At 43.5% G+C, this 13,376-nt stretch overlaps 1 protein-coding gene across 6 annotated transcripts in view; it reads right to left on the bottom strand.

Annotated features, from left to right (window-relative positions):
• The window catches only part of palm2akap2 (PALM2 and AKAP2 fusion), a 100,201-nt gene that overhangs the window by 24,550 nt on the left and 62,275 nt on the right, over positions 1–13,376 (bottom strand). For all 6 annotated transcript variants that reach the window (XM_076757460.1, XM_076757459.1, XM_076757461.1 and 3 more), the window contains 3 exons: positions 12,736–12,861; positions 10,439–11,266; positions 3,478–3,563 (listed from right to left, as the gene is read on the bottom strand). In XM_076757460.1, coding sequence (XP_076613575.1) covers positions 3,478–3,563; positions 10,439–11,266; positions 12,736–12,861 — 1,040 coding nt within the window. The remainder of the gene's footprint in view (positions 1–3,477; positions 3,564–10,438; positions 11,267–12,735; positions 12,862–13,376) is intronic.

Genomic DNA, 13,376 nt, shown 5'->3' with positions numbered 1-13,376 from the left:
TCTTTGGTTTGATCCGCGGCTTCTCGGTGACACGCCAGGACGGTCATGACGGCCTCTTCTTTTCACCCTTTTCAAATGTGAACATGTGTACTTAATATTCAAAATGCCAACCAATGAGTGCCTTCCAGTAGGGGTGGGGCTGAAATTGTGCTGCCACTTGACCATGTGCTGAGGGGGCTCAAGGGCTTTTACCAGAAAAAGAGCATGTTAACTGGATGCATGTTTGTGATATACCATGTTAAATAAACACAACATAATGAGCCACTGTGTATGCCCAAAGAATGGGTAACTAAACTGGCCAAAATCAATGCGAGTAAACAGCAAATATCCAGTTAAACAACAGAGTACTGGTTTTTGGTGAGGAATACAGCACAGAGAAGACAACCCATCTCTCGCTTTGGTTTGATCAGCCCAACCAGGTTAAGGTCATTTCTATATCTAGGTTAAAGTGATGCAGAGGAGGAGGAGGAGGAGGAGCAGAGAGACAGAAATACTAGAGACTATACTGCAGCAAGCAGTCTGGTCCACTGACCTCCTTTGGACGTCTCCCTCTGTCAGGAGAGGAGGGTGCAGTATCCTGTGTCCTCCCCACTTTACAGCCAATCCGTGTGATTAGAGGCTCTGTTTCTATTAACCAGCGCGCACACACACACACACACATACACACACGCAGAGAGAGGCACACGTAGCTCACTGACAACACCGTCAGCATACTAAAGAAAAGCCTAATGGTCCAACTAACGCACACACCCTCCACCTCAGCTAACGTCACACTTTCACTGAACGTCCCTTTGTGTGAGTTTGCGTTCCTGCGAAAACTTCAATTAGAAACACAATTCCGTCATGTTTTGAGCAACACTTTTGTTTGCATTCAATCTACCTGTGTGGAGGAAGATGTGGAGCGAAGCGCTGATCCCCGGAGCTCCTTACGACCGGCTAATTAACGGCTAATAACCGGGATTAGTTTTTAACGGCGGAGGCGTAACCGACCTGCTGACCGCTACTTCTTCCTCTCTTTGCTTTGTCTTCTTCTCCTTCAGCTTTCAGCTCGAAAGAAATAAGGTGGCCGCAGCAGCTGCACCACTGCCGGCGGGACGTCAGAGAAAGAGCCGGACTGAAGAAGTAGCGGCGCGGTTGCTCGTGTGCTCTCCACAGCAGCGATAACGACAGCAGCAGCCTCTGACTGAGATGACATTGAGCTCCTTTTACGCGCCAGCTTTTCCAACGGACAGCTCCCTCCTCTTCCTCTCTCTCTTCTCTCTCTCTCTCCCCCTTTTTTTTCTAGGCACGCGCGCTGAATAATGCAGGGCTCGCGAGGTCCCGGGAGTGTTTTCTGTCCCGTTCCAGAGACAATCAGAGAGCGAGCCGCCAGCGCGAGCTCCAGCCAAGCACAATGAAGCCGACCCGCGCGGATCAGGTTACCGCCTTTCATTCATTTATTTAGCTGCACAGCAAACTGACTGCAGCCCAGCCACCACACCCCCACCAGCGCTCCTGTACCCCTCCTCTCTGTCTCCCCACCTCGCTGTCTCCCCACCTCCAGCTCTAACCCCCCTCACCCAAATGTGCCCAGGTGGCATTTTCAGAGAACAAAAACATACTCAGAACTCTCCAGAACCAGCAGTGGTGGTAACAAGGTAAGATTGATAAACTAGCCTACATTAACCCAAGTAGGCTACTGTACATAAACTACTTAAGGTGGCTACTTCACTTGAATAATATTGCCTATTTATGTTTATAACACTTCATTCTTACTCCAAAACAATGAAAGGGCACTCCTTTTTGATGTGTAATGTCTTATGTGGCTCTGAAGCTTTCCAAAGTTTGAGGATATAACCCTGATGATGTCATCAGGGTTATCTCTGAATCATCTTGAAATTTCAAATTAATAACAGAAAGCCTGTGTTACAAACTTGGGGTGTGAAATTTAAAGACCAGAGCATTATCAGGCAGGGAGGGCCTAATGACACTGTCGACTTGCATTATGGGAAATGTAGGATCTAGTGTTTTGGGGGCCCACTCCTGTGGACTAAAAGTCAGGATAGCTCTGCTATCTGCTGCACAGATTTTGACCATTCTACTCTCACTTTAAGATTTTCCTTCAAAAGGTTTGTTTACAGATTAAGATTTTCATTCAAAAACATGATCAGTCAATAAGATTTGATGCAAAATTCTTTAATGACTCAGTTATGGCAAAAGTATTATAATAACACTCAATGGGCCATAATGAGTAGGCCTCATTTTACTTTTGAATACTTAAGCACATTTTGTTTATGATACTAAGATACTTTTAATTAGATGAAACTTTTACTGGTAATGAAGTTTGTTTTTTTTTTTTTTTTAATATTGTAGCATTGCTAATTTTACTTGAATTAAAGATGTGAGTACTTAGTTGACTGTTGAAAACAGGGGAAGGTCCACGACAGCAACCTCTATTATCAAAGGAAATTATAAATATATGAATTAATAACTAAGTAAATTAATGAATAAATAAATAATTACACACAACTGCATGGCTACTGTGTGCCAAAACTATAGAAAATCCTCCATAATATATGCGACACACAAAAAGGATGAAATGTGCCATATGGGAATAATATGGTCACCATAAACTTGAAACTCACAACCCTGCGTGACTGAATATATCTCCCTAAAGAAGTATTAAAGCATCGTATTGAATTTATACCACTGTAGATAAAAAAAGGTCACTATAAATAAACTATTTATCACCACAGACTCATTATGTGTTCCCTTTACAAATATTCGACTGATACAACAGCAGATAAAAATGCCACAAAGTACCGTAAGATCATATTAAATTTACTGAGAGCCATAAATATACAATAGGTACTTATACAGTGAAGCAGGACATCTAGGCACGCTACAGAACAACTGTGCACCTGTAGAAAGGAAACAGTGTGATTGAAAGGCATTCCAAACATGTGTCTCTGCAGCAGATGTCTAATTCAGCACAAACAGTCTACACATGCAGGACAGACAGACAACAGACAACCTCAGATATGATAGTTGTGTTACTTTCATTTTGTTGTGCTTGATTTTTGATAATGGGTGATGTCATGATGCACTATGTCATCTGACAGTATGGAGCACTATGCTCCTGATGTCTGCCTTTAACTGTAACGTCTTTTGCTTTTTTAAAATCAATGTCAGACCAGTGTCTCGCTCTCTCTCTCCCCCTCTCACTCACACATACACACACACACACACACACACACACACACACACACACACACAGTCCAAGTACAGATGCCATTTCAATTTCAAAAATGGATAATGGAAATTGTGGCTTGGAAGACTGTAATCCCCTGTACTAGGTGAACAAATAGTTCCCTCTTTATAGCTGCATCATGAATGATTTCCTGGCTGATTTCACACTCTGGCGTAGCACCTTACTCCTCTGTCATCACACCAAGCTTTCTAAGTAAACACACACTCACAGAGATACACACTACTCACCATGGCAGTGTGAGGATGTCTGGCTGGAATGGGAGCTTGATACCCATTTTCTGTTGTCACGGTAACCCCTGGTGTTTGGTCGTGGCCTATGATGAGAGAGAATTTGAGTTATTGTTACCATTGTCATCTTTGTCAATCACTGTCTCCTTTCATATTCATCTGCACCTGTGGGTGACCTGTTCATGCTCCAGTGCATACCCACCATCTCTACAGCATGTTAATGCACTGGCATGTGAAAACATCCTCAAAATTGATTTTTTTTTTTAATCAAGAAAAACAGCCCCTTTTTGTCTTGTTATCTGGTTTTGAAAACCTACACGTGATGGACTGCAAATCAGTGAACTGCTGACATCAGATATTCTGTCAGTTGTCATCAGAATTCATTTGAATTCAACTGTATTTGCGTGACATTGATAATAAATGCTGTGTCTCCACTGCACTCTGCTTGTATTTTTGTCTTCTTTCTGTTCTTGGCTGAGTCAGTGACCCAGTTCCACCTCGAGGAAATTCATCTGATTTCATATCTCATCATCCTCAACCTCTTAACATTCACACTCACTGTGACTGAAGGAACACAAAATATCATCATGGAACTGTAAAAACAGGTTCATGCTGTAGCTGCTGTACTACTACCGCCAATACTACTACAACTACTACTACTACTGCTACCCTGCAACTACTGCTATTGCTACAATTACTGCAAATGTAGTGGTTGTCACAGTACTTTCAGCAGCTGTGGTAGTAATGGCCAGTGGCGGAAAGTAACTCACACACTGAAATTGAGAGTATTTTAAAGGTGCATGGACAATTTTCCTTCTTTAATTCCATTTCAGGTAACTTTTTAACTCAGGTGCTATAGCTACAAGTTACTTTGCAGATTAAAATTTTATATATAAAAGCTATGATTAGTTTATAAAACAGTAATAATAATCCAATAATTTACTGTATTTACACATATAATGCTTTTAAACAGGCCATTCTGCATCGTAAGTGATTTTTCTCATAATAATATGTATTTTTAAGTTTTATGTTTACATTGTGTTAATACTGCTTTGAAGGATCCGAATAGTTCCTCCACCACTGGTGGTAGGAATAGTAGCGACAGTATAGGCAACGGTATTAGTATTAGTATTAGTGGCTGTAAATAGTAGCACCAGCATTAGTAGCACCAGAAGTGGTAGCAGTGTATTAAACCTACTCCCGGGATACTGGCAGACTTGGCTCTCCTGTTGCACAGAATATTCCATAATAATTCAGGATCACTGCATCTAATCCTTTGCCCTGTTGTTTGTATGTAAAGTTTGACTTGCTGTAACAAACCAAAAATTAAGATACAAGACCATGAAGTTATTGCTGCTTCATTGAACCACATGACTGGCATAGAGCAGTCCAACTCACAGTGTTACGATGGATGCTTACGGTGAGACACCACTGATAATTATCTGCAGTCATGGTTTCTGTTGAACACACCAGACTGTCATTGTCTGAAGATAATCCAATTACTGTTTATCATCACGGAAAACACACCCATCCTCTGTGCAGGAAGAGTGTGTGTGTGTGTGTGTATGTGTGGAAATGCTGGCCCTGTTTTCAGACACTGGTTGTGATGACGTCTTTAATATAATCATTTATCGCTTTGTATTATGTCTTCTGCCTGCGTTGCAGATCTCCCCTGATCATGTGGGTTTGAAGTAACAACCATCATCCAAGATTAGTGCATGCTATCAAAGGAAAGATGACACTGTATGACTGATATATGAGTGCAAAAGGAATCTCTATGACTCAGATGTTCCTATATTGTACTGTACTGTTAAACAGTACACAATCTACGCTTTCAGGAGATGTTTATGCCATGATCCTTAGTATATTGTAGGTACACTGTATGTCACTGTCCCTGCAGTGTCCTTGTGTCATTCATATGTTTAGCACTTTAGTGTGTTAGATGGATTGCTTTTCCTTACCTCAGCTAGTCTTGTATGTCCTCTCTGTTCATGGCTGTTGAGTTATCAGCAGGATCAGTAAAGTTAGAGAGAGCATGCGGTGAGTGTTGGTGCAGTTTCATGCTTTCTTGCAGTACCTACTATTGATACCAAGGGGGTGCCTCAGGGCTCCTGCAAAACGAGGGCCTGGGGGGTGTTTTGGCTGAACTAGCTGTCTAGCTTCCCTCAACACACAGAAGATCATGCTCCCCTTTATCTTCCTAACTACTTACCTTGCCATGGTGTTACCCACTCAATACTTTTTGCAGTGTGTAGACTCATTAGATGCCACAGACACAGCGTGGCTCCCTGCAGTAATATTACAGCAATTTTCTCATGAGCAGAGGATATTCATAATGACAGAGTGAGATTACATGTCGTGTCCTCGTGCAGTCATTTTTTTGTCTTTTTTTTTGGCTTTAATATTTATAGTAGGAACACGCTGATATCATGCAATAAAGATAATAGCAGTGAGGGGTATTTCTTTCTATATCTTTGAGGCTATTTTCTGAATTCCATTTATCTTTCATTAAGCTTGTTTTCATGCTTTTTTTTCTTCATGTGCAGCATTAATCTTGTAAATAGGTTCTCTGAATAATTCCTGACTGAGGTTCTAGTTTCTTGGCTTCACTGGGTTAAAAAATGACTCTTAAGTTGTATTTTCATTATATTACACAGGACATACTGTACAACCTGACTTTCATTTGTGTTTGCGGTACAACTGTGCAAAACATGACCTTCCTCCTCTTCCCTTTCCCAGTGATCAATAACCTTACCTAACTGTATTTGCTGTTGATCCTGCCTGTTTTTAAATTTCTCAATTAACATTGAAGGGAGAAAAAAGTTTTAACGGCCTACTTTGACCCTATCGTTCTGCCTTCCGCCCTTTCAACAAAAGCTGATGGTGAATTCAGGAGCAAAGAACAGTGTCTTATGTGAGATACCAAGGTATCACCAAAATGTTAAGTCTGAAATGTGTGTGGTGAGTGTGCATGTGTGTGTGTGTGTGCGCTCGTTAGTGGCAGATGGGGGTGCAGTAAGGACAGCTCGTGATCTCTTTGTCAGCAGCCAATGAGAAAGTGAATGTTAGACAGATGGAAAGAACAACAAGCAAGAGACGGCAGGGGGGCACTGGAGAAACTCAGCTTTATTGACCAAAGATAGAGAGAGGATACAGACATCAGAGAGAGAGAGAGAGAGAGAGAGAGAGAGAGAGAGAGAGAGAGAATGTGACAGCTGTCATAACCATAGAAAGAAGAGAGAGAAAGAGAGACGGAGAGAAGTTTGAACAATAGAAAATGGCTCCTTTTTGTTTTAACAGTCCATACAACCGTGAGGGCAGGCAGACAGGAAAAAGAGAGACCCCTACAGAGTCAGAGGAGTACTGCAGGCGTGGCAGTGGGGCTGGTAAACTCAACAAGTCTGTTGTTCACGTACAGCTCCTCGCATTACACACACACACACACACACACACACACACACACACACACACACACACACACAAACCCAAACAGCCAAACCAGATTGGTCAGACTGCATTAACTTGAACTGAGCCTTACTCTTCTTTTCTTATATATGTTTTTTTTGAGATTGTGATTGCATTTTTTTTTGTTGGTACACACGATAAGTGCTTCTTTGCTCAGTTGCACATCGTGTGTGTGCATTACGCCTCAGGGAAACTAACACTACATGTTGGAGAATACACTTCTCTGCATAGCCTCCTCAATCTTTAAAACCAAACAGTCATGCAATGAATATGTCTTGGCCAATGTCTGGGACACTGAACAGGGCAATGCGAGGAATTGTCCCCAGCCTACACGAACCATGCAGTCTGTTTGCTGCGAATAAGTTTAAGAAGGGAAAATAAGTGGGACAGACTGCTCAGATCTTCTGTGGTAAAACTGAACAAAGAGAATAAACATGACGTGGTGAAAAGGATAACATGCTACTCTTTTATCTGTAGTTATTTTGCAGATGAATTTTGACCTTTAGTAGCTTTGATTAAAATAAAAACTGTAATGAATTCCCTTAAATGAAACCAATGGCTGCCTGTAGGGGATCAATATAAAAACTTGTGGAATGGTCAGCGGTAATGTCAATTGAATGTGATTTGGAGTTGATAGGCTATCATGCACACCCAGTGACATGGCTACTTAAAGATCCTGCCTCTGCACAATGTTTTCAGATCCTCAGATGCCTTCAAGGCCCACCGCAACACGCCTGGGAATGGTAGCAGCCGCCAAGAGTTCAGAGAAGGTGGTGGTGGTCAGAAGACGAGGAAGAGTTGTAAGGGGTTAATAGTGAGATTACACACAGCAAAGCAGTGGAGTTAGAGAATGAAAATATACAAAGCTTGCGTTTGCGCACTCATACAGTCGTGATATGGCATCGTCGGACATCAGAACAATGTCTAGTACCCATAATAATCAGAATTATCTCTAGATCTCTATATAGATGTGGAAAATAAAATCATCACTAAATAGAATATAGAGCATATTTACATTCTTTATCTACACAGGAAACTAGACCCCGATGGGCCCGGTGGTGGCCGGTCACACAGCCAGCGGGACTGACTGACAGCAGCAGTGGCCAATCACAATAAAGCATGTATGTTTGAAGGCTGACTACAGTTGTGCACTAACAGGACAGTGAAGAGGTGCGATTGTATAGCTGAGCGCAGCGCCGTGTAAGGAAAGAACCGATTCACCCAGAGACCTCTCAGTGCTGGAAATATGCTTTCTGTTGCCTTCCGTTTACAACTATTAGTACACAGTGCAGAAATGTTCTTTACTATATGGCCAGGACCACCAAAGCAGTCAAATAAATGACTTCAGAGAAAGAAAGAAAGAGTGCTGCACTCTGAAAAAAGGTTGTTGAGGCTCTTCAGGTCAGTCTAGGTAAGTTTGTGATTTTTCCCATATGAATAAAGCAGATTAATCATATTGAGACCCAGGTTGGATTTGAACCAAGGACATTACAGTTGCCTGCACCCGAGCAACAAAAACAACCCCAAATCACTTTATTTAGATCTGAAGAACCCCTCTAACCTCTTTGTAAATGTGCGGATGTCTTCTTCAATCACATATCTGGCCCATACAACTTTATTGATCTCACTCTAACAACAGGCGTTTCTATGTGGTGTACAATGGCAAAGTGTAGTCACTAACTCTCCAGGAATCAATTCAACAGATGCCCACTGAGCATCAGCATCCTCTCTATTCTGTGTACCATCCAAGACACTTGAAATGAAGCAAGATTTTGTCAGAGCATCCATTATCATTCAACAGAATGAGGATGATTAATGCTTCTGAGAGCTTTTCTGAAAGCCAGCCAAGTAAATGCCCTACAGCATAATATATATGATGTTATAATGACACCCAGGCCACATTATTTGTAGCACCCTTGTAAACGAGGGCCTGGTTGGTGACTACAGCAAGAGCTGGCAGTGTTTTCAGTCTCTTTGAATAGTGAAGAGTATAATGGATCTCTGTCAGCCTTCTGCAGCGACGAAGCAAATTTAATGGACAAAAAGATGAACATGTATTGCACTTTCTCTAAAAGCTCATTTGAGCACAGCTGTCATAGTTGTAATTTAGTAACACAATAGTGCTTGTTAATGCTCATTATTCAAAACTTTGTGCCCAGGCTGTTAGTGGTAACCCATGATTGTTTTTCATAGGTGGAAATTACATGTTCCTTTGCTGCCAGAGTGTACTCATTAAGCTGCCGTTAGCTTCCTGTGCTCTATAGGAAAAGTTGGCTGTAAGTATCCTACTGGCTGCCAGGAGGTGTTCCACGGCTGCTTATTGGCTGCTGAGTTAGGAAGTACTAGAATAGGAGGAAATGACCTCAGCAGTGGAACAGCTGGAGTTAATGGACAAACTGACAGAGTGAGAGAGAAAGAGATGAGGAGAGAGAGAGAGAGAGAGAGAGAGAGAGAGAGAGAGAGAGAGAGAGAGAGAGAGAGAGAGAGAGAGAGAGAGTCCCATTATTATTGACTATGGTGTCAAAAACCTCAGTTTCCAATGGAAACTGAGTTTTGTGACAATTCAACAATTCAATGGCCTTGTAAGAATCAAAACGAAAAGGGAAAAAAAATGTTCAGATAACAACAGCAAACTGAAATTAAAGTCTAAGAGAACTTCTAATTATCTCTATTTTGCTTGTTAGGACTATCAATGTGGAAGAATGAAGAGGCACATAAAGAAACCAAGGCAACGAGTACCCTCCTCTGCACCCTGGCCAGAGAGAGTCTGTACAAGGAAGGGGAAGGGGATGGGTTGTTTGAGCTCATGGGTTGGGTGTGTGGTTCTTTATGTGTGTCTGTCTGTGTTTGGAGACAGCAGGAGAGAATCTGCCATGCAGGGAAGTGAATGAATAGAGAAATTTAAGAAAGAACTGAGACCATGTCTGTGTCTTTGAATGTTTCATAAACTGGCTTATTAAAGGCGATAATCTGGTTGATTGTCCTTAGAGCCAGACACACTGTTTGGTTTGACAGCATGGCAATGTGACTGATTGTCCCTAAAGTCTTATTGACCAGTGAGAGTGATTTTATGTAACCTGGTTTAAGTTGTTCGTCAACAAACATCAAATTTCTCCATCTCCATGTCTGGTTTTATCTTTAATTCAGTCCTGCTTAATTTGAAGTCATGAAATATGCTGTGTTGTCTGAGGAGAAAGGAGGCAGGAGGGCAGAGGCTCCATGTTGACAGAGAGGGTAACAAAAGAGCAGAGATGCAGAGGTAATAATGTAACTGAGTAAAAAGTCAAAGGTCAGACAACAACGTGTGTGCGTGCATGTGTGTGCCAGCCGATCAGAGTCCAGAGGAGGAGGAGGAGGAAGGCAGGGCTTCTGTTAGTAACCATCCAGAGACAGAGGAGAAGAGAGGGGTGATGTGGGTAATAATAAAGGTGTGGAAGAGGGAGAAGATTCAGTCACATGAGGATGCAGCACTCGCAGCGTTTCCTCTTGTCTGTACCTGTGGCAGGGGTGAGGCCGGGTGGGGGGGCCGTGGTGGCTTCAGGATTCGCGGGGGGCGAGGAGGCGCTGTCAGGCTCACGGCCGTCAGATGACAGTTCCGTGCTGACGGCCTCAGATGTGGCTGGCCGCCCTGACACGAGATCGGCCGCTGTGCCGTCGATGATGGATAGGTCAGTGACCGTCTTCTCCCTCAGCGATTTCTCGTCGTCTTCGTCGATCAGGACCACCTCGGCCTTCACGGCGCCATCAAAGCCTAGCAGCCGCCTGCTCTCGCTCATGTCCTCAACGTCCTGGTAGCCAAGGAACACCATGGTGACCGGGTGCTCCGCGCTGGCTTGGGGCAGTGAGGTGAGCTCGGCGCCCGGGTGGGACGAGGAGCCGGGCTGGGTTGTAATGGGAGCAGAGGGGGGCATCATGCCAAGCCGGGTCTCCCTCTGGAGGGTGACCTGTGCTGGTGGGCTTGAAGGGATGGATGGTGGGGCGCAGGAGGGCGGAGACAGATCATCAACATCTGCTGGGGAAATGTAGGCCTGCGGGGCAGCTGGGGTCACCATCACATGACCCCTGTTACCATCTCCTCCTTGTACAACAGGTCTGGCAGCTCGCTGGACCAGCTGGTCAACTTGTGCAGAGCTCCAACCATTCTCTACAGTGGTGGTGGACACGCCCCCGGAGGAAGTGACCTCATAGACCACTTTTCGGCCATCGTCGTAGACTTTGATGCCGCGCGACGCCGCATCCAGCGGGCTCACGCGGTTGGCTGACAGGATGCGCTGCTCGCCGGTCTGCGGGTCGTGCTGAACGTTGATCTCCATGGCAAACATTGCTGTTAGGAGGGGAGGGAGGGAGGAAGGGGAGCACAGACAGGGAGGAGGGAGGGGTTTGATGCAGAAGGGAGTGGGGTTTGAAGGACCAGTGAAGGGGTGGGGAGGGACCAGTGGAGGAGGTGGGGGGTGTTGGGAGGAAAAGGTGGAGGGAGTATAGCGTGAAGATGGGGACACAGTGTTCTCTGATAAAAACTGGTATTTGCAAAATGAGTTTCTTACTCAAACTACTAAACATGCAATTAGTAAAAGACAAAGCATTACCTGAACTTAATCCTTTACAGATGCAGCCCACATATGTAAGTGAGTAATCTAGAAAAAAGACCTAACTTCCCCTCACTGTGCTTACTCTAATCAACTGTACTGTAGAGGGTATTTCATATGTGTTTTGTTTATATGTGAGTATTTCATTGCTACTCTTCTCACAGTCAGCCTTGACAAAGGGCACTTCATGTAGTGATCAGAAACACATTTACTTCTGCAGTAAAGTATGTTTCAGTTAATTTTGCAGAGTAAATATTAAGTAAAAGAATGAAAGAATAAGAATAAGAATAATCATACCTGAGGTTTGGTTGTCTTACACTTGTCTTTTGATGTAAAAGCTTTCTCCTACTGTCACAAGCACAACTGTTTAACTTTATCACGCTGCTCCAAAAGCTGAGCTTTTATTTTGTAGCGCTATTCCCTGCTGCAAAGTCAGCAGCACTAGATACAATGAAACGAACATGTGAGATAATGAACTTAACAGATTTCTCTTGACTATACAAACGTCTATTACTTATCCTAAACCCACTAGTACCACAACTAAAGCTACTGCACCTAGTACTGCAATAAAGCAACATAGTAAAACTAATGCTAATGCTGAACCAAGTCTAAAACTATACACACACACAAACACACACAGCAGTAATGCTATCATGGAGACTAACAGTAAAGTAATGCTAATACTTTCTCTAATATTGATATGATTTCAATACTGCTACACATGTTTATTTATCCTAATAGCTATTAATATCAATTACAGGATATATTTTTTTAATTAATTATTTTTCAAAAACATTTTTCTGTTTTTGTATTTTCCTAAGATGAATAATTAATTAATAACAAGTTTGAATTGTAGCCTTGTGAAAAGTTATTACTGGCATGAACTTGGAGACAGACAGACATTCTCCAAAGTCAACTCAAATATTGTTCCAGTGCCTGATGTCTTTCAGTATAAGTGATTATGTGTTTGTCAGAGTTTATGAGTTTCTCAGCACACATGGATATGAAACTGTTGAAGTCCACATGAGATTTGACTGAATTTGTGCAAACGTGTGCGTATCTGTGCCTGTCCACCATCCATGTGCGCGTGAGTTTGTACTGGTAATCCAACTTGGCTGTGGCCCAAAACCTTCCTGTCCTCCCTCCCTCCCTCCCTCCCTCTATCTTCTCTCCCCTCCCTCACCCTCCTCTCCTCCCTCTGTCTTACCAGGTCTTGGTATGGGGTGCTCTCCAGAGGCAGGTGGGCCGGTCCGAGGCTGCGAGGCCAGGACGAGGTGGTCAGGATTGGGGTCCGAGCAGTCCGAGAGAGGGGTGGACATGCAGCCGGTGGCATCTAGTGAGCAGGAGCAGAGGAGGGGAAATGACACATGGTCAGGGGGACGTTAGAGGCCGTGAGGGAAAGCCACAAACACACACGTACACACTCATACAGCAGGCACACAATGACATACACACACATGCACGCTGGGTACGCGCACATACACATACCTCAGTGATGTGTAACCACACCCTGACACAAAAACACACACATATGCAGCCCAGCCCCTTGACAGAGAAAATAACCACACCCCTGAGTGACCCTACCCGCCCCTATTGCACAAACGCAAACACACACACATTCGCACACACACACACACACACACAAACACACACACATCATCTATCTCTCCCCGTCTCTCTGTTTCTGTGTCCACGGCAACTCTAGCACCCATGAGGTTCAGTGCTTATGCAGCAGAAGCGTGCGCGCGTGTGTTTGTGTGTGTGTGTTTGTGTATTTGTTACTGCTTTATTTGTGTGTGTGTGTGTGTGTGTGTGTGTGTGTGTGTGTGTGTGATGGCAGGAACAAAG

This window comes from Chaetodon auriga, chromosome 19, assembly GCF_051107435.1.
Source record: "Chaetodon auriga isolate fChaAug3 chromosome 19, fChaAug3.hap1, whole genome shotgun sequence".
Taxonomy (NCBI): Eukaryota; Metazoa; Chordata; class Actinopteri; order Chaetodontiformes; family Chaetodontidae; genus Chaetodon; species Chaetodon auriga.
The sequence above is the reverse complement of the archived record's forward strand: the minus strand, read 5'-3'. Positions and strand labels throughout refer to the sequence as shown.